Here is a 26,216-nt window from a genome sequence, read left to right as displayed (position 1 = left end):
GCAGAACATAAAAATAAATAAATTAAATAAAGGTATTGAAAAATTTTAACATGCATTAAAAAAGATGAAGTCTGTATTATTAATGAAACTTAAAATTATAATAGTTCTAGAACCTGACAGTCTTTTAAGTTGACCCAGCTTAAGAGATTAGACAGAGATTTTTCAGATACTTCAGAAACATTTTTAAGTTAAGTATGTCTGATTTGAAGTCTGAATTTCAGTTTTTTATTCATAGATTCAACAAATTAAACATTTTTTGAGCTTCTACTAAGTGCCAAGAATGCAAAGATTGCTGTCACAACCTGATACTCTTATAAAGGAGCTCATATTCTACTGGAAGCGATGGATCACAAAGAGGCAGAGACTTTCACACATTGTGATAACTCTTTACAGAGGGTCCTCCAGAATCGTGTAAGAAGAACCTCAGGGCAAAGTGTGTGTTCCAGAGTGGCAGCAACAGCATCTCCATGTAGTCTTCTCACACTGTGATATCCATATTTCCTAGGGAGAATTACATCCGTGTCCTCAAGTCTGGGTGGGCCTATAACTACAGATTAAGTGATGCTGTGTGACTTACCAGGTTGGGTCATAAAAGGTGATACTGCTTCTGCCTGGTTCTTTTGGGGACACTTGTTCTTGGAACCCGGTCACCATTCTGTGAGAAGGCCAGGCCAAATGGAGAAGCCAGGAGTGGTGATCTGACTGACAGCCTAGCTGAGGTCCCACCCATCAGACCTGAGTGGAGAAGCTTCCAGGACGACTCCGGCCCCAGCCCCACCTGGCTGTAAATGTGTGAGGAGCCTCTTGTGGGAACCTTAGTTGAGCCCAGAGCCAGAACGGATAACAAATTAATGTGCTCGTTTCAAGCCACTGAATGTTCTAGATGGTTTGTAATGCAGCAGTTGATAACCAGAGTGGGAGCTAATGTCCACTTGTATGCTGTTAGTGCTCAAATTTCTTTCTTGTAAAATAATGGGATTTTCTCAGGTTAGTTTTTTTACTTCTACAGAAGGCCAAGATTCCCCCCAATACATTCCTCCTGCCCTCGCCTCCCCGCCTCTCTCCCCTCCCTCCTTTCCTTCCCCTCTGCTCAATCCAGAGTTCCTCCTTTCTTCCCTTGCCCCCTACCCATTATGGATCAGCATCCACTTGTCAGAGAAAACATTTGTTTTTTTGAGATTGGCTTACTTTGCTTAGCCTGATATTTTCCAATTCTGTCCACTTACCCGTAATTGCCATAATTTCATTCTTCTTTAAGGCTGAATAGTTTCTCTATCCATTCATCTATTGAAGGGCATCTAGGCTGTTTCCACAGTTTAGCTACTGTGAATTGAGCTGCTATAAACATTAAGGTGGCTACATCACTGTAGTGTGCTTTGTCCTTTGGGTATAGACTGTGTCAAATGGTGGTTCCATTCTAAGTTTTCTAAGGTATCTCAATACTGCTTTCTAAAGTGTTTGTACCATTTGCAATCCCAAAGGCAATGAATGAATCAGTGTACTTTTCCCCCTACAACCTCCCAGCACTTATTGTTGCTTGATTTTTTTTGGATAATTGCCATTTTACTAGAATAAGATGAAATCTTAGTTTTAATTTTCATTTTTCTGACTGCTAGAGTTGAACATTTTTTTTCATAAATTTGCTGATCGATTGTATATCTTCTGTGAAGTGTCTGCTCATTTACTTAGCCCATTTATTGATTAGGTTATTGGTTTTTAAAAATTTATATGTGATAGCAGAATGTATTACAACTCTTACTACACATATAGAGCACAATTTTTCATATTTCTAGTTATATACAAAGTATATTCACACCAATTCGTGTCTTCATACATGTGCTTTGGATGATAGTGTCCATCACATTCCACCATCTTTTCTAACCCTATGCCCCCTCCCTTCCCCTCCCACCCCTCTGCCCTATCTAGAGTTCTTCTATTCCTCCCATGCTCCCTCTTCCTACCCCACTATGAATTAGCCTCCTTATATCAAAGAAAACATTAGGCCTTTGGTTTTTTAGGGATCGGCTAACTTCACTTAGCATTATCTTCTCTAATTCCATCCATTTACCTGCAAATGCCATGATTTTATTCCCTCTTATTGCTGAGTAATATTTAATTGTATATATATACACCACATTTTCTTTATCCATTCATCTACTGAAGGGCATCTAGGTTGGCTCCACAGTTTAGCTATTATGAATTGTGCTGCTATAAACATTGATGTGGCTGTGTCCATGTATTACGCTATTTTTAAGTCCTTTGGTATAGACTGAGGAGAAGGATAGCTGGGTCAAATTGGTGATTCCATTCCCAATTTTCCAAGAAATCTCCATACTGCTTTCCATATTGGCTGCATCAATTTTTGCAGCCCTACCAACACTGTATGAGTGTGCCTTTTCTCCCACATCCTTGCTAACACCTGTTGTTGTTTGTCTTCATAATAGCTGCCATTCTGACTGGAGTGAGATGAAATCTTAGAATGGTTTTGATTTGCATTTCTCTCATTGCTAGTGATGATGAACATTTTTTCAAAATTTGTTGATTGATTGTATATCCTCTTCTGAGAAGTGTCTGTTCAGGTCCTTGGCCCATTTGTTGATTGGATAATTTTGCGTGTGTGTGTGTGTGTTTAGCTTTTTGAGTTCTCTATATACCCTAGAGATTAGGCTCTATCTGATTTGTGAGGGGTAAAGATTTGCTCCCAGGATGTAGGCTCTCTATTCACCTCACAGATAGTTTCTTTTGCTGAAAAGAAACTTTTTAGGTTGAGTCTATCCCATTTACACAAGACTCTTGTGCCACAGGAGTCTTATTAAGGAAGTTGGGGTCTAACCCTGCATGATGGAAATTAAGACCTACTTTTTCTTCTATTAGACACAGAGTCTCTGGGATTATTTCTAAGTCCTTGGTCCATTTTGAGTTGAGTTTTGTGCATGGTGAGAGATAGGTGTTTAATTTCATTTTGCTGCATATGGATTTCCAGTTTTCCCAGCACCATTTGTTGAAGAGGCTATCTTTTCTCCAGTGTATGTTTCTGGTGCCTGTATCTAGTATGAGTTGACTGTAATTATGTGGTTTAGTCTCTTTTTAAGACCTGATTAGCATAAATTTGTACCAGTAATATTGATGCTTTTCCCAAATATGATATCATAAATTTGGACCAATAGTGTTGACTCAAGGGTCCCATTTCTATCTTGGGGCCCCTTAACTAATTATCTTGAGTTACCTCAGCTATTGCTGCCACCACCTTTAGATGTGGTAGCATACATTGAGGGACACCAGCAGGGTCTAGAAACCCAACATCAAGGTGAGGTACAGACAATCTGCATGGGTACTACAAGAATATAGAGTAGAAACTGTAATATCTCAGATCCACACTGCAAGAGAGGAAGACACATAGACAACATGAAAAAACAAGGGAGGAAAGTGCCCCAAACAAACCAGCTTACTGTAATAACAGAACAAAGTATATTCACACCAATTTGTGTCTTCATACATGTGCTTTGGATGATAGTGTCCATCACATTCCACCATCATTTCTAACCCTATGCTCCCTCCCTTCCCCTCCCACCCCTCTGCCCTATCTAGAGTTCGTCTATTCCTCCCATGCTCCCTCTTCCTACCCTACTATGAATTAGCCTCCTTTTATCAAAGAAAACATTCAGCATTTGGTTTTTTAGGGATTGGCTATCTTCATTTAGCATTATCTTCTCTAATTCCATCCATTTACCTGCAAATGCCATGATTTTATTCTCTCTTATTGCTGAGTAATACTCCATTGTATATATATACACCACATTTTCTTTATCCATTCATCTATTGAAGGGCATCTAGATTGGTTCCACAGTTTAGCTATTGTGAATTGTGCTGCTATAAACATTGATGTGACTGTAATAACAGAACCCATGGGCAGCAAAGTTGATGAAATATCAGAGAAGGAGTTCAGAAGGTTCATAATTAAAATGATCTGTGAATTAAAGGATGACCTAAATGTTGACCCTGATTTTTAAAAGGAGATAAAACATAAAAATGTTTATTGAGGCATTTAAAAATAATTTTTTAAAAACTTAAAAGCATAAAAATTTCTACTAAGATTTTAATGTGATATGACTTAAAACAGTAATTCTATAAACTGTATACTAACGTAAATTCTTATCACTTGAGAGATTTAAAAGAATGAATATCCATATACCTAATTTAGGTGAACAAGTATACTTAACTTTTAAAAATGATCATAGCTGTAATGCTAGGACTATTGTAATTTCTCTAGCCTTTCTGTAATATTATTTTTTAACTTAACGAGAATAAAAATTTTGCACTAAGCTAGGTATGATGGTGGAGTGGTGCTACTTGGGAGGCTGAGGCAGCAGGCTACAAGTTCTGTTCAAGGCCAGCCTGGGCAACTTAGTGAAACCCTGTTTCAAAATTTTAAAGAAGGGCTGGAGTGTATCTCAGTGGTAGAAGACTTGCTTTGTATGTGTGAGGCCCTGGAGTCAATCCCCATTGCCACCAAAAAACCCCACAAACACACACACAACAAAGTCTTGCATTAGTTTCTTATCCACTCTCATTAGGAAATATGTTGTTCAGGAAATACGATATTTTTAATCAGATGTTCTGAATGATAGTTACAATATGTGAATTACCATTATTCATGGACTTCTATAAGGGTAGGTTGGGAGGCCTGTAATTCTCTCTTGTTTAGAGCCCATATTTTGTGGATGAGGAGTTGAAGTTAAAATGTTAAAAGTCATAGCAATAAAATACAGTGTTAGTAAATACACTGGTAGAAAATGTTGACTTCTGAATGTATAAAAGTGCAGTATAGTAACTGTTCAAAACTAGATTCTTCTTTCTTTGAGGTCAAATTTGGCTTAAATAATTAAATTTACCTTGCTGTTTCACACACATTTCCCAACTTCTTTTTTTTTTTAAATTCTTTTAGTCATTTATGGGCCTTTATTTTGTTTACTTATTTATATGTGGTGCTGAGAATTGAACTTAGTGCCTCACATATGCTAGGCAAGTGCTCTACTACTGAGCCACTACCACAGATCCATATTTCCCAATCTTTTGGTATATAAATGCCTCCTTCTAACAAAATTAATGTACTTTTCCCTACTATGCTGCAAATGTTCTGTGAATATCATATCTTTCTTCTTGACCATTCATGATCCCTGACTCTTATTTGCTACTCAGCAAAAATTGCTTTGTTTTGTTAGATGGGTACATTCGTTTTCTGTTGCTATTATGGCAAATTACCACAAATCAGTGTTTTAAAACAATACAGATGTATTATCTTGCAGTTCTGTAAATACAGATCTAAAAATGGGTCTTCCCACACTAAAATCTAAGTGTCCACAAGGCTGATTTTCTTTTGGAGGCTCCAGATGCAAATCCCTTTTCTTGGTCAGCTCTCTGAGGTACTTGCACTCCTTGTCTTGTGATCCCTTCCCCCATCTTCAAAGCCAGCAGCATATCATCTTCCAGTCTCTCTGCTCTGACACTTCTGCCTCTGCTAAAAGACCCTGTTATTACATTAGGACTTCTCAGATAATCCAGGATAATCTCCAAATCTCTTGATTTAATTACATCTGCAAAGTCCCTTTTGCTGTGTGAGTTAACATATTCCCAGATTTCAGGCATCAGAACATGAACATCTTGCAGCCGGGTTCATTACACCCACCACAGTGGAGGATTTTTTTTTTTTTTTTAGTAAAATATGAGCTTTAATTTTTTCTTCATTATAATAGCAATAACATATGTTCATTGTAGACAGTTTAGAATGTAAAGTTAACATAAAAGAAAAAAGCTCATCTCCAAAGGCAACATTTTGATGTATTATGCTTTCTTTGCCCTACATTTGTGTATAACAATTTTTTTCCCCAAAATAGTGTCTTTCTTTATTAACTTATTCATGTGATACAATGTGGTATTTCAACACATGCAAGCAATATAAAATGATCAAATCAGAGCAATTAGCATGTCCATTACATCAAACATACCTTCTGTCTTTGTATTGGAAGCATGTAAAAATCTTCTATTTTGGAATATATAATAAATTGTAATTTCTTAAGCTGCTTAAAGCTGTATATTCAGTTTATATATAGTTTTAATACAGCAGTAAACAAATCTTTGCATATATTTTTTCATAGCTATTTGTGCCTTTTCCATATTACATTAGCTGTTAAGAACATGCTGAGAAATCAATACGTTTGTCCAAATAGTTAACTTTATTTATAATGAGGAATTAATTTAAGACTATGATTAACTGATTTCACATTTTCTATTTTATTTGATTCTTGAACGTATCCTTTCATAAACTTTCTTCTGATTTCTACCCACTAATAATCCCCAGATCATTTCCGTTTAGCCTTTGAAATGGAACAGAACACGTGAGCACTGTGTGTTGTTGAGGAAGCTTCCCTGGACGCGTGCTGCCTGCTGCAGTGATGGACGGTGTCCAGGAAGCCCACCTTGTGAGTCACTTCACACAAGTGCTCTGGAGAACTAAAAGAAAACACATATCTGGAAGAATGAGAAGTCAACATAATTCTTCCTTTATAGAATGGGAAATCATTCTATTAAACATTTAAAATATTAGTTATACTTCACTTGCTTTTTAAATTTATTTCCCTGTAACTTTCTGATGATCCATGTCTCCTATTTTTAGAGAGGTTTGCTCTACATGAAATTACTCCTTAGAACACTCAACTATCAAAATATATTCATTAGAGTTGGGAGGAAAAAGTCATATGATCTGGGCTTGGTGGCGCATGCCGGTAGTCCCAGCTGCTTGGAAGGCTAAGGCAGGAGGATCACGAGATCAAAGCCAGCCTCAGCAAGAGTGAGGTGCTAAGCAACTCAGCAAGACCCTGTCTCTAAATAAAATAAAAAATAGGGCTGGGAATGTGGCTCTGTGGTCAAGTGCTCCTGAATTTAATCTCTGGTACCCCCCCCACCCCAAATAAGTTGCATGGGATTTCACTCAGTGGTCTTTTAGTTTGAAGTACCAAATTTAAAAGGGCCTCACTGGCTTAAGTGTCCTGAGGATGGCATAGTCTATAGATGCCAAAACTCCACTTTGGTCTAAAAGTGAATATATCAACATTCAATGTTTATCATGCCTTATTTATTTATTTATTTATGTTTGTGGTGCTGGGGATTGAACCCAGGGCCTTGTGCATGATTTAGCTCAGTGCTTTACCAACTGAGCTAAATCCCCAGCCCCTATGTCTTTTCTTAAAAAAAAAAAAAAAAATACAGCTGTAAATAATTGATATAATCTCTTACTTCAACGCAGCTAGAGGGGTGTGTTGCTTTTAGTTTGAAGTTTATTTTGGTCTGCAGGGATTTTTTTAAGAACCATTCCCAGGTTGCCCAAAGTGCTGCAGTGGTTGACCATCACAGTACATCACATCATACTCGGTACCCAAGGTTGGCACTCTGAAGTGAGTTATTCGCTTGAGCATCTAATGCAGGCCTTCATAAACCTTCACAGACAGCTGAGCTCGTCCCACTCACTCTACCCTCAACCCTCCTGTATGATAGAGCATCAAGGAGAGGCAGGAAGCAAGAGAGGAACAGTGGTACATAAAATGTCAGCATTGTCTTCTACTTCTCAGCCCTAACAAGGGCCAGGTGATGCCTAGTAGCAGTTTGCATTAAGTGGAGGAACTTTGAACTTGGGGAACACCAGCCTCTTGTAAGGAATAATTTTATGAATAATGGGATAGTGACAAGAAATTCTTTTTATATACTGTACAGTGAACGAACTCAGCCTCTGCTCAAGAGGGAAGCACTGTCTCTGTCATCCAGGCTGCTTGTTCTATAAACATCTTTGAAAAGATAGTCCAGAACAGAGACTCAGTGCCTTTGCTTGCAGAATGTCCAGAAATGTGAGACCCATAGAGAACTGTCCACCTACACTATTTTACCTGTGTACATGTTTATTACCCATCTTCCCCAAAGAATAGCTTCAGGAGTGTGGACATTTTTTTTTTTTTTCTGATTTCTTTCCACACTGATTATACCTTGTCCATAGTAGGTTCTCAATAAATGCTTTCTAAATGAATGGATGCATGTGAGTTATTTGATCTATTTGCTAATGATATATTTTGGAATAATGTGAAAAATAATAGGTGTATTTATATTTCTACCAACACAGCTTATTAGTGTTTTGACATTACCTTTAAATATGTTCTGAAAGTAAATTTTCATTCTAACCTTAATCTTTATTATCAAATTTGAAGACATATATATTTAAAGGAAAGCAGATTTTTACTGATACATATATTTTGATATAGTCAGAACCTTTTGAAGCAAAGAAATGTTTGTTGACACATCAGTAACAGCAACAAAGGCCAGAGCACATTGAGTTACAACCTACCACATGGATTTAATTAAAATTTCAGTAATTTTTTTTAAAACTCTGGGACTAAGTGGTTAGATTCAATTTTGTTAAGTGTAGTACTTGTTTATGCTAGAAATCTTATATGTCCTAAGAATGAGAATGTTTATCCCTATAGATATTCATAGCTTGTATGTAGTTATGACACAATATTGGGTGGCCTTGTAAGTAAGAGTAGAGTTGGGCACTAACTCTGTCCCAGACACTGTACAATCTTGGACAATCCCTGAGTGTGTGTACAGTGTTTTCTATTTTACTTTGATGAAGTCAGGATAGCCACTTTTTAATGTTTCAGATCTGCATCTCTTTGGTTTTTGTTTGCTCACACAACTATCTTTTATTGTTATTCCCTTTATAGGTGATGTCCTTGTTGCTGTGAATGATGTTGATGTGACCTCTGAGAACATAGAGAGAGTTCTGTCTTGCATTCCTGGACCTATGCAGGTTTGGATATTCATTTTCTTATAGTGAGTTATAGAAATGTATCTTGTACCATTTTCTTTTTTAGGATTCTGAAAATTGTCATATATAATGGATTAGTTACATTTATACTTGGATATTTAACACATTGTAGTTCTTGGTAACATGTTTAGCTTAGGGGTATTGTTCTGAAAAGGGAGAAAAATAGCTATAAATAAAACTCATTCTAAATAAAGCAAAACAGCAACAATAATAAAAACATAATTACCAACTTGCCATTATAACTAACATATGTGCTGATGACATTCTAGTTCCTAGAAGAGCCATTTTCAATAGTCATGGAATTTTTTTATTCTCTGACTTATTAAATTCACTATTGCTATAAAAAGATTTTTAATACTGTTTTATTCTAAGAACAAATTATTCTATTTTTTTGAATTTCTATTTTTTGGTAAAATTTGTTAAACTACTTAATGAATTATTTTTTACTCCTTGTAGATAAAAATAAATTTATTTTATGCTAACTCACTTCAGTATTCTAAACTTACATTTTTTATCACAGATGGCATTTTAGGATATTAGATGTATTTTGGAAGTGCTGTACCTCCTTTTCAGGAACTCTTTGTTCTCATTAGGATCAGACATTCGCTTTCCGTCTTTCTTGGGAGGTGGAGAAGACAATGTATTCAGCTAGGTTAGAGGATCCGCCAGGCGGTGAGAGGGTTAAGTGGTTTGGGGATTGGTTAGGTAGAAGAACAAAATCCTTGAGGGATCAGAACCTTACGTGTATGTGTTTTGAGATTCTGAAATAAGCCTGTGAGGAAATTCCTTATAAGATTTCCCTCATGCCTGCTTCCTTCTCTTAAACGCCCATGTGCTTTCAGGTACTTGTGCAGACTTACCCAGATGCTCTATAAATTCAGCTCTTTAGAAATGTGAGGCGAAAGTATTGAAATGACCATGGTAGCCATGACGGTAGCGAGTGGAGTGGTTAGAAGACATTGGTGGAGATAGGGTGCGTTGGAGATATTGACTCTCAGGTGGACACCAGCGACTAGGATAAGGGGTTAGGTCTAAGGAGGTCCTTGGGCGGTTGGAGGTACTAGGGTACTAGGGGGAGAGACAGCAGCTAACTACCCATCAGTAATGAAGAACTGTCACATTGTCACGACTGAGCGAGTTCCCCCAAATAAAGTGTCCCTGTGTCAGCTCTGACTGAGGCCCCTCTTCCTTGCCTGTGTCAGTTGCAGGTAGGTTGCCAATATTGCCAGAGCTTAACCACATCATGTTTATGCAGAATTACTTTATATTTAATTAACAATTACAAATTCATTTATGTACACTTGGCAAAAAAAAAAAGGAAAGAAGTAATGATTTGAATATTTTTGATTAATTGTACCTGCAATTAATACATCCTCATTGACTATGCAGTAGGTATCTATTTGTTCAGTTTGCCTCTTATACCATGAGCATCTTGCTGCATTATGTATTGTTCTGAGTTTAAAGACATATGTTTTACACCACATGGCTCTCAAGTGCCATGTCTGATGCCAACATGAAGAAATAGCAATTGTTTTGAAGATGAAGGAAAACTGACTTAGTTAGGCTTATTGTAGACTATGCTGCATTACATTATAGCATCGCCTTTTGATGATACACAACTTCAGGATATAATTCCATGATAACTATGTATTATTGAAATATTTTTATTATTTTAGAAAAATATAACTTTTTATTATGAAAGTAGAATTTTCATAATAGAAATTTTGGAAAATTCAAAATAGTAAGGGAAAAATCACTTAGAAACCCACTATGTCAAGATACCTATTGTTTATATTTTGAAGTATTTCATTCTAGTATTTCCTCCTACATGTAAACACTTATTTGTTTTACTGGAAAAATTGGTATTATAACTGTGTCTTTATCAAAACCAAACATCTCTATATAGGGCAATGTATCTTTTTTTGGAAGGGGGTACCAGGGATTGAACCTAGGAGCGTTTAACCACTGAGCCACATCCCTAGCCCCATTTTGTATTTTATGTAGAGACAAGGTCTCACTGAGTTGCTTAGTGCATCACTTTTGCTAAGGCTGGCTTTGAACTCATAATCCTCCTGCCTCAGCCTCCTGAGCTGCTGGGATTACAGCCGTGCACCACCACGCTTGGCTGAGGGCAACGTATCTTTAATAACTATATAAAAGATAGTTTAAATCCCTTTAACTAGAAACCATATTTAATTAGCAGACCACAGTTTTCCTTCTTTGTTAATGTTAAAGGGAGGGTAAATTGTAAGCTCTTCACTACCGGCCATTTCCCCAAGGCCATGTAAACTAGGAATTCCTGGAGACAGGAGTGGGATAGGGAAGGAATGAGTGTTCCTGGGTGTGAGCCATATGTCAGGTGCTTTGCTTATATCATTTCCTCTCGGCTTTCCCTCACTGTGACTGAATAACTGAGAAAATCAGCTTAACAGGAGAAAACATTTGTTTGGTTCATACTTTCAGTCTGTAGTAGGTCACTTGACTCTTTGTTTTGGGGCCTATTGTGAAGTAGAATACCGTGGCAGGGAATGGATTGTGAAGCAAAGTTTCTCATCTCATGATAATTTAAGAAAACAGAGAGGAAGGAACCAGAGTCCCAGTCTCCCTTTCAAGCATACCCATCAGTGACCTCACGTCCTCCACCCAGGCCCCACCTCCTAAAAGTTCTGCCACCTTCAGATAGTGCTATAGACGTGCATATGGGCTTTTTTTTTTTTTTTGGAACCAGGTATTTAACTCAGGGGCACTTGACCACTGAGCCACATCCCCAGTCCTATTTTGTATTTTATTTATAAACAGGGTTGCTTAACACCTCACCATTGCTGAAGCTGGCTTTGAACCTGTGATCTTCCTGCCTCAGCCTCCCAAGCTGCTGGGATTATAGGCGTGCGCCACCACACCCAGCACACATGGGCTTTTGGCAGACATTTAAGATACAAACCATAGCATTCCATACTTGGACCCAAAGGCTCATGTCCATCTCAATGCAAAATCCACTTAGTCCATCTTCAGGAGTCCCTAAAGTTTTAGCTATTCTGGCATTACTCAAAAGTCCAAGTCTGAAGTCTCCTCTGAGCCTCAAGGCAAACTCAGCTGTGAGTCTCTTCAAAGATTTTACAATTGCAGTGGCACAGGATAGCCATTCCTATTCCTGAAAGAAAGAGTGAGAAAATAATGAGGAGGAATTGGACCAGAGCAAACATTAAATCCTGTAGCTCCATGACTGGCGTCTGAGTCATATGTGGTACCTCGAAGACTCCAGAGGCTTGGGCAGCACCACTCCTGCAGCCTTGCTGACTGCAGCCCGCACAGCCATTCTCTGGGGCTGATTCTGCTTGCTGCATGCAGCTTCCCTTGGAAGGCATACCACATTCCTGGAATCTCTAACTTCCTGGTCTATTACAACTTGAGCTTCAGTCTCACTGCCTTACTGGGCATAGTCCTTTCAGGGGCTACTTGCAGAGATTCCAACACTTCCACATACCTCTTGACCTCCCAGGATATCCTTTGAAATCTTGGTGGAAACCTCCATGACCCCATAACTCTTACACTCTGCATGCCTGCAAATTCAGCATCGCATGGAAAACAGCAAGGTCTGCCACCTGCGTGACCTCTCCATGGGCCCCTTGAACCATGGCTGCAGCAGTCCCTGAGTGTTATGCTGGCTGAACAGCCTGGAAACCATTCCCTATGGGGCCCTGTGTGAGCGGGGTGCCCCGTGGCTTTCTTCTCAAAGGCAAGTGTTTGAGATGAGTGTGCACTTTTGTGCCCTTTAGCCCTCCGTAGTGCCAATTCCTGAGATGCTCTCCAGGCATCTTTTCAGTCATCCATGAGCAAAGCACTTGGCTTCTTTTTAATGACCTTGATCCTCACACCCTCCTTGGCTGCAGCTTTAAACATGCTCCTTTCTGGCCAGACTGCAAGGTTTTCAGATCTTTCTGTTCTGTTTTTTGCTCTCAGTTCTCCCTGTAAGCTGGATAAAGTTAACCAGTAATGCCCATGCCATAGTCTGAATTCCGTTCTGCCTTGAAATTTTCTCCACCAGATTAATTAATCCATCACCTTTAAACTCAGCCTCCCACAAAGTCTCAGTGTAGGGATAAAACCTAGACAGGCTTTTTCCCCTAGGAATGTAACACAGTTGGCCCCTAGTTCAAGTCCCAATAGACTCTCATTTCCATCTGAAACCTGATGAGCCTGGCTTTTACTTTTCACATTTCTATTAGAATTTTGATCTTCTCAGCCCACACTAAAATTGCTCTCTAAGCTCTGCTTACAGTGCTTTAAGTTTTCTCTAGCTTGCTTCTCACACTTTTCCAAATTTCTCCTGTAAACCAATTCCAAAGACATCTGAACGACATCATCAAGTGTAGTCACAGCAATGACCCCACTTCCTGGTACCTGTTTTCTGATACTTAAGATATAAACCGTGACAAACCTACAAGATTCTAGTTATCCATATTACTGTTTTAAGTGTGAGGAAAAAGCATATTAGAGTTCTAATGATTTACCCAAGGTTATGAATAAATAACCGAAACTCGAACTGACCCCAGAGCATGATCCTCCCATTTCACACTGACCTGTGTAGGTCTTGATGTCTGGATCCCTTTGTTCTTGCTGGGTGCTTTAGTCAGCTTTTTCACTGCTGTAACCAAAAGACCTGACAAGAACAATTTTAGAAGAGGAAAGTTTATTTGGTGCTCACATTTTCAGAGATCTCAGTCCACAGATGGCCAACTCCAGTGCTCTAGGCTGGAGATGAGGTGGAACATCATGGTGAATGAATGAGTTGGAGGAAAGCAGCTCAGGACATGGCACCAGAGGCAGAGAGAGACCTCTGCTCACCAGGACCAAGATATACACCCGACAGGCATGCCCCTCCACTGACCCCCTCTTCCAGCCACACCCTACCTACCTACAGTTACCACCATTCACTCCCTGTCAGGGGGTTAATGCTCTGATTAGGTTCAGGTTCTCATAACCCAGTCATTTCCTCTAAACTTTCTTGCATTGCCTCACACATGAGCTTTTTGGGGATACCTCATATTGAAACCATAACATGGGTCAGGACAGGTTAAGGCGGATGTGTCCCAAAAAAGCCATTTTACCCGGTTTGTATCTGTGGCGTTTGTGAGACAGTTATTCAAGCACTAAGAAAGGAAGAATGCTTGTTTATAGGGAATGCCATAGGAAACTTTCTAACATTTAAATCTGGAAACGTATAAGAATAATGTTTTAAACGTAAAAAGAGTAAAAGATGGTCTGAAAACTTTTTTAGAGCAGTGTGAAAGAAGAGTTGCCAAGGGAAAGGAGGTCAGTCCTCCATTTAAAACCTCACCCAGAACAAGTTTCCAAATGCTTCTGGGTTTCAGTTTCCTCATGTGTGGTCACAGGGGATTTGAGAGGGTAGTCTTTGAGCCCAGTTCCAACTGTACTGTTCTGTGCTTGCTTTTTAAATAGTTTCTGTTGTTGTAAATAGCTTCAGAATACCAGAAGGAAACCCAGAGGCAAAGCCTATGTACTTATGAGGTTCAAAAGCCCAATCATTTCTTTTAAAGTCAAGTTTTAAAATATCCAAAACAGTTTAAAAAACATTAAGATTAAAAAAATAATAATAAAACGTTAAGATCATGGAGTTGGGTGTACCTCAGGGGTACAGCATGTTGAGCAAGTGCAAATCCCTGGATTTGATTCCTCCCCCTCCCACACCCACACATACACAAATGCTAACACCATGAAATGCAAAAAAGTCTGGAGACTGTCTTAGGCTAAGTCAGACCAGGTGATCTTCAGCCAAATGCAGTAGGTGATCCCTGACTGACTGGATTGTAGTGAGGAGCAGCTGTGTTAGGACAGTTTGGGAAACATGGACTTTATTACATAGTGGTGCAGGTTGAGTGCCTCTTGTCAAAAATGCTGGGGCCAGAAGTGTTTCACAATTTGAATTTTTTTTCAGATTTTGGAATATTTGCATAGACTTTACTAGTTGAACATCTTTAATCTGAATATCCTAAAGGCCCCAGAACTTTTGAAACATTTTGTTGGTGCTCAAAATGTCTGGAATTTTGGAGCATTTTTAGATTTAAGATTTTTGGACTAGGGAACATGCTAAATTTCTTAAGTGATAAATTATATTGTGATTATGCAGGATAATAACCTTAGAAGATACATACTTAAGGATTAAGTTTTAAAGTTTTTAAGTTTTAAAATATCAAAGTGTGGAGGACAGATAATTTCCTGAGCCAATCAGATTTGGTTCCTTGAGAATTTTGACTAAGGAATATAGAAAGCATCTGCCCCTTTTTAGCCCTGGGGAGAGGATGAGACACGTGGAGAGCAGCCCAGATATGAGAAAGACAGCGCAGAATGGGAGGTGGGGCATTTCATATCCCAGAAGCCTCCCTGGTCTCCTGCAGAGAGGATGCTGGCCAGAGCTGAGAGCATCTGCCGTCTGCTTGGTAGAGGCTGGGGGACTCTAACGAGGGTGGGCTGAAATAAGAGAGAGGGGGTGGCTCAGCAGCGAGACCTTGGCAGCCATGAGTTGTAAGGCGGTGTGGTCGGACCTGAGGAAGGCACATCCTCACCTCAGCTGGAGGGATGGAGGAGGGAAGGGCAAACTGCACAAATAAGGAGACAGGAGGTGCCAGGACCATGTCACAGCCCAAAGTCTGCGGAGAAGCAAAGGTTCCAATAACCTAACTTACGTTAGTTAACAAAGGTTTTTTCACATAAAACACGTTCTTAATATTTATATAAATCAACCCTTTTTAAAATGTAGCACTTAACTCTTAATTTGGCTGTCTCACCTTTACCATTTTATGAAGGCACCCAGGTTTCTCTACATTTACAATCTACTTTACATGTGAGCTTTTAAATGTCTTTCTAAAGTATAATTATTTTTATGTTATGGAGTTTAAAATACTGATCTGTGTTTTGTTTGGCTTTTGTCATGGTGAGGGGAAAAGGTCCTTGTACCACAGAAAAGAAGTGAGATTGTTTGCCAACGACAGCAGGAGAGTGACTTTTCAAGCACATGTGTCATTTTAACCAAGTTAGCAAACCAGTCTTACATTTCAGGCTGTTGCTGCTGCCTGAAGCAAAATTAGTGAAGTTTTAAATCTACCAACGAACTCCCTTTTGTTATTTTTGGTGAGATGCATGCTGTCTTTTAACCCTCCTTCCACAGGACTAAGCTGGGAAGACCCCTCCCTGCTCCGAGTCCTGTGCCTTCTCTGTCCCTTCCCTCCTGCTCACCACTGTTGATGCTGTCCCCACTAGAGAGGTGCCACCTTCAGGACCTAGTCCCTCAGGCCATACTGTGCTGACCTGTAGCCCATGAGGTCAAGACCTCACCCAAGTATTCTTTTTTATACCCATTTAAAGTGGCATCTTTTCAACTCTTTTCTAGTATTCTTTTTTATACCCATTTAAAGTGGCATCTTTTCAGCCTGTGTTAATTTTCATTGAAAGACAACCCTTGATTGTTCCCACTTGGGGGTCTCTAATTTTTTTATATTTTTGTTCAGTTTGTTTAATATCTTTTCCCAGGAATATTCTAATTTTTTATTTGGCCTTTTTAAATATAATGTTCAGATACAGAAGGTTTATTTTTTAACATCAGGTTTATAGAAAACAAAAAATTTAGTGAATGTTGATCTTTTCCATTTAAAATTACATTGAATGTTTTGTAAAGAAACATGACTATCATGCCTCAGAAACATTTCATGAAGAACTTCTCTCCTGCTACTTAGTATAAAAATCACTACTAACTACTGGTCTTCATAACTTCATCTTTTTTCTGAATATATACATATGGATGAATTGAGACCCAGTGTCTCTTATTTTCTACTTCTGTGTTAGTTACCTTAACATCACTGTTACAAATACCTGAGATAATCAACTTAAAAAGAAAAAAGGTTCATTTTGGCTCACAGTTTTAGACATTCTAGTTCATGATTGGAAAGGTGAACCTATTGCTTTTAGGCTTCTGTGGGAGTGCCAGATGGCAGTAGGGGGCAGCGAGTGATGGAGTAAAACTGCTTGTTTCATGGCAGGGAGCAAAAGAGAGAGAGAGGAAAGCACCAGCTCCCACAGACCACTTAGAGGGCATGCCCCATTATGTAAAGACCTCTTACTGAGCCCACTCTTTCCCCTGCCGGGGACCAAGGCTTTAGCCACATGGACCTTTGGGGCATATTTAAGATCCAAACTAAAGAGCTAGTGATGTAGCTAGCAGTGCGGCTCAGTGGTAGGGTGCCACCCACCCGCCCCCAAACAAATCCAAACTATAGCAACTTGTTTATAAAATAACGCCTGAGACTCAGAAGAGATGTGTGTTTAACTTAGTCCACTTAGGCAGACAAAGAAATCTTGTGCTTCTGAAATGCCACCATGAGCTACAGATAAGAAAAATTGGATACAACTATAAGCAGTCACTCCTAGCCAACAAAACGGGAGCATCTGTCCTTTTTATTTTGGAAGATTTTGTTCACCAAGAAAGATTTATGGTGTAATACTAGTAACAGTTAGGTGAGCAGGTAGGGTTACGAGTGATTTTTTTTTTTTTTTAAAGTGTGCTTAACATTTTTGATGAAAATATATAAAGCTCATGTTTTAAAAGAGTGACTGTAGGGCTGGGGCTGGGGCTGGGGCCCAGTGGTAGAGTGTTCATAATTGCGTGTGTGAGGCACTGGGTTCGATCCTTAGCACCACATAAAAATAAATTAATAAAATAAAGGTATTGTTTCCATCTATAACTAAACAAATATTTTTAAAAAAGGAGAGTGTAATGGTAGAATTCATCATGCCTTTTTAGGTTGACTTTGAAAATGGTATCTCTTGCAATAAATTTATTAAAATAGGAATTATTACTTTATTAATAAATATTCTATCCCAAATATACCTTACTGCAAACAATTTTATCTGCTTTTAAATATTGATTAGTTTTCTTTGTTCTTAAACAAGAATTTGTCCTTTTCCTTTAAAAGTTTAACTTTATTTTAAAAATATTATTGGACTTTGATGTTTAAATTTTAAACTTTATTGATTGTCATCATTAGAATGTCCGTAGATACTTACCTTGTACTTACATAGCTTGTGATGATGTCCTTCTTACACACAATTGACTTTTTAGTCAAGATACACATTGGGGCGTCCTCGAAATGAGAAGGTTATCCTGGGCCAACGTTTCAAGGAAACGTCGAGGAGTGGAAGCCACCTTTTAACAGCTCGAAAATGGCCACATTCTGGATTCTTAGCAATCTGGATAACAAGCCACGAAATGAAGTGTCTTGATAAAATTGACAGATAATCTTTATAGGGCCATGTTCCAAGGTCCAGCGTGGTGATGGCTTTTTACCCTCTTAGCCTTTGTTTTAACAGACCCCCAAGGATGTCCGAGAGAAGCGTGTTTGAGTGGAGAGCCGACTGGCTGTGGGAGGCCACTTTCCATCCTGAATCCCTTCCCTCCTCCTCCTCAGGTGGCTGGGCCTCCGGCAGTTGCAGTGTGCTGTGGCCCTCTGCACTGTCACAGCGTCTGATTTCTGTTTTTTCACAATCTTTATGTTTGTGTGGTCACCGATTCAGTTTAAGTTAAGGGATGTTTGTGCAGAGCATTGTATCCTTCCTCACTCAATAAACACCTGTGGTTGTTTGTGCCAGGCACTGTACTAGGAGCTGGAGCTGGAGCTGCCGAGAGAACACACAGCCCTGCCATCAGGACCTTGCCTGGGTGATCTAGCCACAGTGAACTCACGCTCGCGAGCATGTGTGCAGCTCACCTTCTTTGGGGAAAATGCAGCTAATTTTGCCTTGTTGAAAACCAGCACCTTGTTTTAATTTTTAAAGGTGAAACTGACATTTGAAAATGCGTACGCTGTAAAAAAGGAAACACACCAACTAAGAAAGAAGAAGGCACAGTCTAACACAAATGATTTAGTCAAACTGCTGTGGGGAGAAGAGGCTGGGAGCATCCCGCAGAATATGGTGAACTTGCCTCACATCATCATGTACCTCACGCTGCAGCTCGACTCGGAGATCTCGAAGGAAGAGGTGAGTGACTTGGATGTAGCAGGGCGAGAAGGACCTTTTACCGTCTTCCTAGTAAATGAGCATTTTTTATTTGAAGAAGAAACTACAAGGAATTAACTGTGTTTTATTATTATTATTTAAAACTGTATACTTTATATTCCTGTATATATGAATATCTCCCACTACACGTTTTTAAAATAAAAATGAATCGACTATTCAGTTATTTTAAGCTGTAGGAAAAGGTGAAGGGAGAAGGTGTTGTTGCAGTACTTCTAGAAGCTAAGGACTTATTTTTTTTTTGTCAGCTTTATTGAGAAATTATTTATATATAACAAATTTAAACAATTTCAAGTGTGCAATTTCAGAAGTTTCCACACATTTGTGCACTTGTGTAAGCAGTATCACACTCCCTATGATATGGGGCATCTTCATCACCCCAGAGAGTTCCTGGTGCCTTTTTCAGGCATTGTCCTTCCTGCTGGGTACAGGTAGTGCTAACATTTTTTTCATAGGTTGTAAATAGTTTTGGTGTCTTTTACACACACACACACACACACACACACATATGTATGTAGCGGGGATTGAACCCAGGGGCACTTAATCATTGAGCCCCATCTCCAGCCCTTTTTATTTTTTTATTTCAAGACAGGGTCTCGCTGAATTGCCCAGGGCCTCACTAAGTTGGCTGAGGCTGGCTTTGAACTCATGATCCTCCTGCCTCAGCCTCCTGACCCACTGGGATACAGGCATGTGCCAACATGCCTGGCTTATATTTTTAAAATTCATTTCTCAGTGTTTCTTGAACACATTTTTGGGGGCTTTTTTTCTGTCTTTTGCTAGTAAATTGAGTCCTTATAGATTCTGGATATTAACCCCTTGTCAGATGTTTAGTTTGCAGATCTTTTCTTCCATCCTATAGGTTGTCTCATAGTCGTGTTGATGGTTTCCTTTGCTGTGCAGAAGCTTATTAGTTTGATGTAGTTCCATTTGTCAATTTTTGCTTTCTTTGTCTTTTGTTTGGGGCCTTGTTTAAAAAAAAAAAATTAAAAAATCTTGGCTCAGCCTAATGTTCCAAGACATTTCTCCTGTTTTCTCTTAGTAGTTTCATAGCTTTGAATCTTATATTTAAATGTGTTTTGGCCTATAGTTTTCTTCTTATTTTTCCTTGTGTTTTTAGTTATCAGGGTAATGCTGGCCTCATAGGATGAGTTTGGAAGGACCCGCCTCTTCATTTTTTTCTTTTTAAGAAAAACATAGTATTCTTCAATAAAAAGTTGGTAGAATTCACTTGTGAGCCATCAAGTCCTGGACGTTTCTTTGATGATATACTTTTTATTACTGATGTAATCTCATTGCTCATTATTGTTCTTGTCAGGTTTTTTAACTTCTTCATGATTCAAGGTTTTGCCACCCTACAGTAATGCCACAGGCTGGTATTATGGATTTTTGGGAGACATTAGGATTCAACCATTAACGGTAAACATTAGGATCCAAACCTTACATCTTTGAGGATCTTTGTCTAAACTTACTGCTCGCTTTTATCTTGTGAATCCTGTGGTTCTAAAGTGGGAATACTTTCCTTCAGGGAGAACTTGCTTCTTAGGCTTCTGCCACCAGCCTCGAGCACTTCAGCCTTCCTTGAGGTCTCTGCTTAAAGTCGTGGTCCTCAGCTCAGCTCATCTATCTTGCTGCAAGCCCAGGGCTCAGTGTTTTGATTAAAGCTCCTGTGGACATCAGTCCTCAGGACAACCCTGCTGTGGCCTATTGCCCTGAATTCAGTACTTCTAAGGCTTTGCAGTGAAAGGGAATGTTGGAAGAATGTGGGAGAGGCCCTTGGGAACCTCTGTTTTCTTGCATGCAAGCAATTCAGCAAGAGTTTTGCCCCAGCATCTGGTTTTACAAAATGAGAGTCTCTGAAAGCATTTACTTTACCATAATGCACCAAATAGAAGTGACATTTTCAATGCCAAAGCCATTTATTCCAAGAGATATAGTTCTCTGTGTTGCTTCTTATGTTAGAATTTAATACTTGAAATGGCAAAGAAGATATTCATTCATATTTTTGCAATTTTCTATTTTCTGAAAAATACATAGAGAGTTGGAGTTAGTAATTCTAATTTCTTGTATTATTGGCTCCTTATATCTTTAAAACAAGTGAGGCATTTAAGCATTTGTTATATAAAACCCCCAGCAAATTTCAGGAATAATTGTAACCAGAATCTCTCCAGGTCATTTTGTAGTGGGAGACTGCTAAGACCTTTTGTTGTCCTCGCCTTTCTTTTCCTGGGAAAGTGTGTGGATGTTTCACAAATGAACAGGTCTGTCTGCTGCCAGCCCTGTATCAACACTGTAATTAGGAGAGGCTTTTTATTCATACTGAACAGAGTGGAAGTTGCTGCAAATGCATGCTACTAGAAATTGCTTAAAAATACAGCTAATTAAATTGGTGAGGAACTGTAGAGCTTGCCAGCGCTTTCCTACTGAGCGTGTAAAACCAGAATGGAGACTCTCAATTGACCTTTCTTAACTAGTATATTTTACAGTGAAATGTCAAAGGGTCATTTTGGTTTTTTTGTGAGTTACATGTGTGATAAAAACTTTTTTTCTTCAATCTTGGAGAATAAAGACTATAAACTGAGAGATTTCAAAAACTAATCAAAGACTATTTGTTTAAAACAATGTTTGGTATTTTTATCTAAATGCAATTAAAGTATTCATTGGCCAAGGTTTAAACTTATCAAGTACACATAACAGTAGATCTTAATCAATGTTTGACTTAATTTTTAGAGATAACATAGTGGTTGGTAACTGTTTTTACACTGAAAATATTGCAAAAAATTTGAACTGTGAGACAGAGTGTATTTGGCCAACATATCTCATAACAATTTGCATATATTGAAATATTTTGTGCTTAGTAAGACACAAAAGCAGAAATATCCAAATTTATCCTGATTTATTTGTCATAATTTAAAAATTGCCTTGGACACAGTGTCATATTGCTTGTATAAAGAGACCAAATCAAGTTGTTTAATACTCTTTACAGAGATGGAGAACCAAAGAAAAAAAGGTAGATATTTAAGGGGTTCAGGTTTTCAACTTTGGCCATATTAAATTTATGGATGTAGTCATTAAATAGTAACTGGAAATTAGTCTGAGTTCCCCATGGTTTCTATCTAGAAATTTTTATTTTGCCTGCTTTTAATTAGTCTTGTGAGAAAAATAGTTGTTTCCTTAAAAGCACAAAAGTGAGAAACAAAATGGTTCATCTCTTCATGTTTTAAAAAGTGTTAGCACAGTGCATAGCCTGATTTTGAAATATGCTGTTTTATTTTGTAAAAGCTATTTTTTTTCCTGGAAACATGCTCTGCTTAAAAATAGAAAATTATTAAGCATTTTGTGATTTATCTTATAGATTAGTATTTCCCATAATGTAAAACAAAATGTGCTCTCTTTTAATGTTTGAATTAATATTAATTTGTGGTATGCAAACCCTTTCAAATTTATGACAAATAGGATTTTATAATATCATGATTTTTTTTCTGTGTGTACGACTTTAATTTCATCTTATATTCTTATTTTGTAAGCTTAATTGCAGATTTTAATTGATTATAAATAAATATTTAATAATTTTACCAAAATGGATAAAGATGATCTTTTAAAAGGCAATATGAAAGGCACTTCATTTAAGGACTCCTAAAAGTTGTATGTGGTGTGTGTAGCTGTATAACTCTGGAAGATGGAAATGTCTGTGTAATGAAATACAATAAAATATTAGTATTAGAAATTACTGTTAAGATTAAAATTTAAAACATTTTGAAATTAAATTAATTATAATTTTAATAATCAGTATCCTAGTATATATTTTGGTACCATGAGCAATTGGCAATCTCTAACCAATTTTCAAATGCTAGTTAATGTGTTCAAATTCCAAGCATACTTCTCTCCTTGTGTTTGAATAAAACTCACACTGAAGTCAGAATTCTTTTTTGTTTTGTTCTTAATACAAAGTCTGAACCATCCATGACAAAAATAATGGCTGGAAATTCAGGAGGGTTATCATTTCTGTTTCCTTTCATTTAACAGCAGGAAATTCTTTATCACTATCCAATGTCTGAAGCATCTCAGAAGCTTAAAAGTGTAAGAGGAATTTTTCTTACACTCTGTGACATGCTGGAAAATGTAACTGGGACACAGGTTACTAGGTAAAATTTTTTATTTAGCTTTAACTACATTTCTTTCAAGTTCTTTTCTTTGATTCTAACAAAATGCTAAATTTATCTATCATACAAATATACTTTTATCTATAAGATAGATACCTATACTGATATATTGGATAGGATGTCTGAAGAATTTGGTTTCATCCAAATTGTTTCCACCAGCCATCTATTAAATTTAGAGTGTAGGTTTCCAGTATAGTTGGATCTAGGTGTTTCATACTTTAATGATGGAGTTGGGCTAATGACCTGTGTTTCTTCATAAAGGTCATGTCTTTTAAACATGGCATTATTATGAGTCTAGGCTTCATGTTTTTATCTCGATGGGTAACTTGCTAGGCAATGCCTTTCAGAACACTGAATTTTTCATATAATTAGAAAATAATCTATTCTTAAAACAACAATATAAAAATACAGAATACTTTAAGAGGAATATTCAGGAAAATTGTCATCTGTGAGGTTTATTCAGTGATGGATAAGTGTGCGTGTGTGTGTGTGTGTGTGTGTGTGTGTATACATGTAAAACATAGTCAGTTACAGAGCTATTCCACTTTGATTTATCAAGTCCTGACTGAAATGCCAGGGCCTTTGAGATGAGAAAGCTCAAAATTTTTGAGTTTTTTTTCCTCATAATAAATTAAATATTACAAACACTTTTTCTTCCTTAATATTTTAACAATTTTAGAGTTTAAAAAGAAATTTTATTTCAAGTTTTAAGGTTCCTCATATTAATGATAAAACACCAAGTTAGATTTTCTAGGCTTTAACTTCATTTCCCATCTTCTGGTACAAGTGACGCTTCTATGATTTTATAAGAGGTAGGACCGATAGGACAATAGGAAGAAGAATGAATTTCCTTATTTTCCTAAATAAAATTCATGTTTAACTCTCTGAGTTTAGGTATGATATATATAGTTCATCTTCAGGACAGTATTACCCAAGGCTCCATTTAATATATAAATTCACATTCATAAAAGCATACTGCAGGAGTGTTTTTATTTTTATTTTTGCCCTGCTGGGATTGAACCCAAGGCATTCTAGGCAAGTGCTATACAACTGAGCTACTTCCTTAGCCCATTTTTTTTTTTTTTTGAAACCACCTCTATTGAGCTATTGTTCATAAACAATATATTTCAGCCATTTAAAAAGTACACATGGGTAAGTGGTTTCAAGTGCATTGACAGATGTGTGCGGCCATCACTAAGGTCAATTTTAGAACATTTTAATTGCTTCAAAAAGAAACCTTATGCCAGGTGTGGTGGCACACACCTCTAATCCTAGCAGCTCTGGAGGCTGACATGGGAGGATCACAAGTCCAAAGCCAGCTTCAGCAATTTAGCGAGGCCCTGTCTCAAAATAAAAATGGGTTGAGTATGTGGCTTAGTGTAAGTGCCCCTGGGTTCAATCCCTGGTTACACTCCCCTCCCAAAAAAGAAAGAAACCCCATTTCCTTTATAATCAGCCTGTCTTCCCCAAGCCAAGCCCTAGGCTAATCGGCTTTCTATCCCTAAGGATTTCCCTATTCCAGACTTGTCATTTGATTGGAATCGTATGATGTGTGGTTTCTAGTGACTGGCTTCTTTTCATTTAGCATAATGTTTCATGGTAAAGTCCTCATTTATAAAGAAAGTGTGTTTGGAGTGACTCAATGTAGATTTGCTTTCCCCCTTGATTGTATAGGATAAATGTCATTTTAATTAATAGTTATATCTTGTTATTAATAATTAGGTATGGAATTAAAATGCAGAAAGTAGTAAATACAGTTAGAAAAAGTCTTTTGAGGAAGCGAATAGGAAAATTATTATTTTGGTGGTTCCTTAACAATTTTTAAATTCTAATAATATTAATATGACCATAAGTCTGATATTTGTGCAAAAGTATATTTATTTTAAAACTTCATTTGAAAACAAAAATGATGTTCTTTTGGGATAAAAAATCTGTTTAATAATTCATATTTAAAATCCCACACATTTGGGCTGGGGTTGTGGCTCAGAGGTAGGGCGCTTGCCTAGCATGCATGAGGCACTGGGTACAATCTCCAGCACCATATAAAAAAACTAAATACACAAAATAAAGGTATTGTGTCCATATACAACTAACAATATTTTAAAAAAATTTCCCACACACTCTGTTCTCTGTATTTCCATAGTTATTATCACATTTCTTTTGAGAACACATTTAATTTTTTTAGCTTTGTGAAACAATTGAAGTACAATAAACTGAATATGTGTAATATATTCAGTTTTATCCATTCTGGAAGTTACAGAGACCACCTGAACCACTACCACAGTGAATATCTCCATCACCCCAAAAGTTTCCTTGAGAACAAGTTTAAACCTGATATATGTTTTTGTTACTTATTCATAGTCTGTGTTTCCTATTGAATTATCATCTTCTAAGCTGGGATCATGTCTGCTTTCCTTTCTTTGAATTATCTTTAGCAAATCATGCTCAAGAATAGGCAGTCACAAGAGCTTTATTAAATTGACCAATGGGGATGGATGGCCTTCTTTTGAAAAAAGTTGTGCATAGCCACTTGTGTTAACAAAAGAATTTCAGCTTTTTAAAAATGCTGAGTCTACTTTTTTTGGCCTAGAATTTGTTGGGTTATTTCTGTTTCTGTTTTTAAAATAGTTTAGAATGTATTTTGTCGTCATATAATTCCTTGCCTTTTCTGTGTGGCAGTTAGGTATATGCCAAGAAATTTGCTTATTGAGTATTCAGTTCTTAAATCATACCATATGTAATTTTTTATGGGTATTTTTTATAAATTTATAACATTTAAAAATATTCTAACTTTATTTTAAATTTATTTTTCTTAGCTCATCTCTCCTTTTAAATGGAAAACAAATTCATGTGGCTTATTTGAAACAATCTGACAAGTTGTTGTTAATTGGCTTGCCTGCTGAAGAGTAAGTTGACATTTTTGTTTACATTAAAATTATTTCTAAAAAAAATTAACAAAACCTGTTTCATTAAAATTGACATTTTTGTCAAACTGTAAGCTGCTTAAACATTTTTATGCTTTAAAGGTATGTTACTTAGTGAGATAGTTGTCTGTATCCAGTGTGAACACTATAGAAAGGTGCCACGGAGGCCCA

The 26,216-nt window shown here is 37.5% G+C and overlaps 1 protein-coding gene across 2 annotated transcripts in view; it reads left to right on the top strand.

Annotated features, from left to right (window-relative positions):
• The window catches only part of Intu (inturned planar cell polarity protein), an 85,900-nt gene that overhangs the window by 18,235 nt on the left and 41,449 nt on the right, over window positions 1-26,216 (top strand). For both annotated transcript variants that reach the window (XM_027926656.2, XM_071614692.1), the window contains exons 3-6: window positions 8,769-8,854; window positions 18,719-18,922; window positions 22,985-23,103; window positions 25,938-26,027. In XM_027926656.2, the coding sequence (XP_027782457.2) occupies window positions 8,769-8,854; window positions 18,719-18,922; window positions 22,985-23,103; window positions 25,938-26,027 (499 nt within the window). The remainder of the gene's footprint in view (window positions 1-8,768; window positions 8,855-18,718; window positions 18,923-22,984; window positions 23,104-25,937; window positions 26,028-26,216) is intronic.

The sequence above is a fragment of the Marmota flaviventris genome, chromosome 7 (assembly GCF_047511675.1).
Source record: "Marmota flaviventris isolate mMarFla1 chromosome 7, mMarFla1.hap1, whole genome shotgun sequence".
NCBI classification, from domain to species: Eukaryota; Metazoa; Chordata; class Mammalia; order Rodentia; family Sciuridae; genus Marmota; species Marmota flaviventris.
This window is presented reverse-complemented; position numbering and strand designations above follow the sequence as displayed.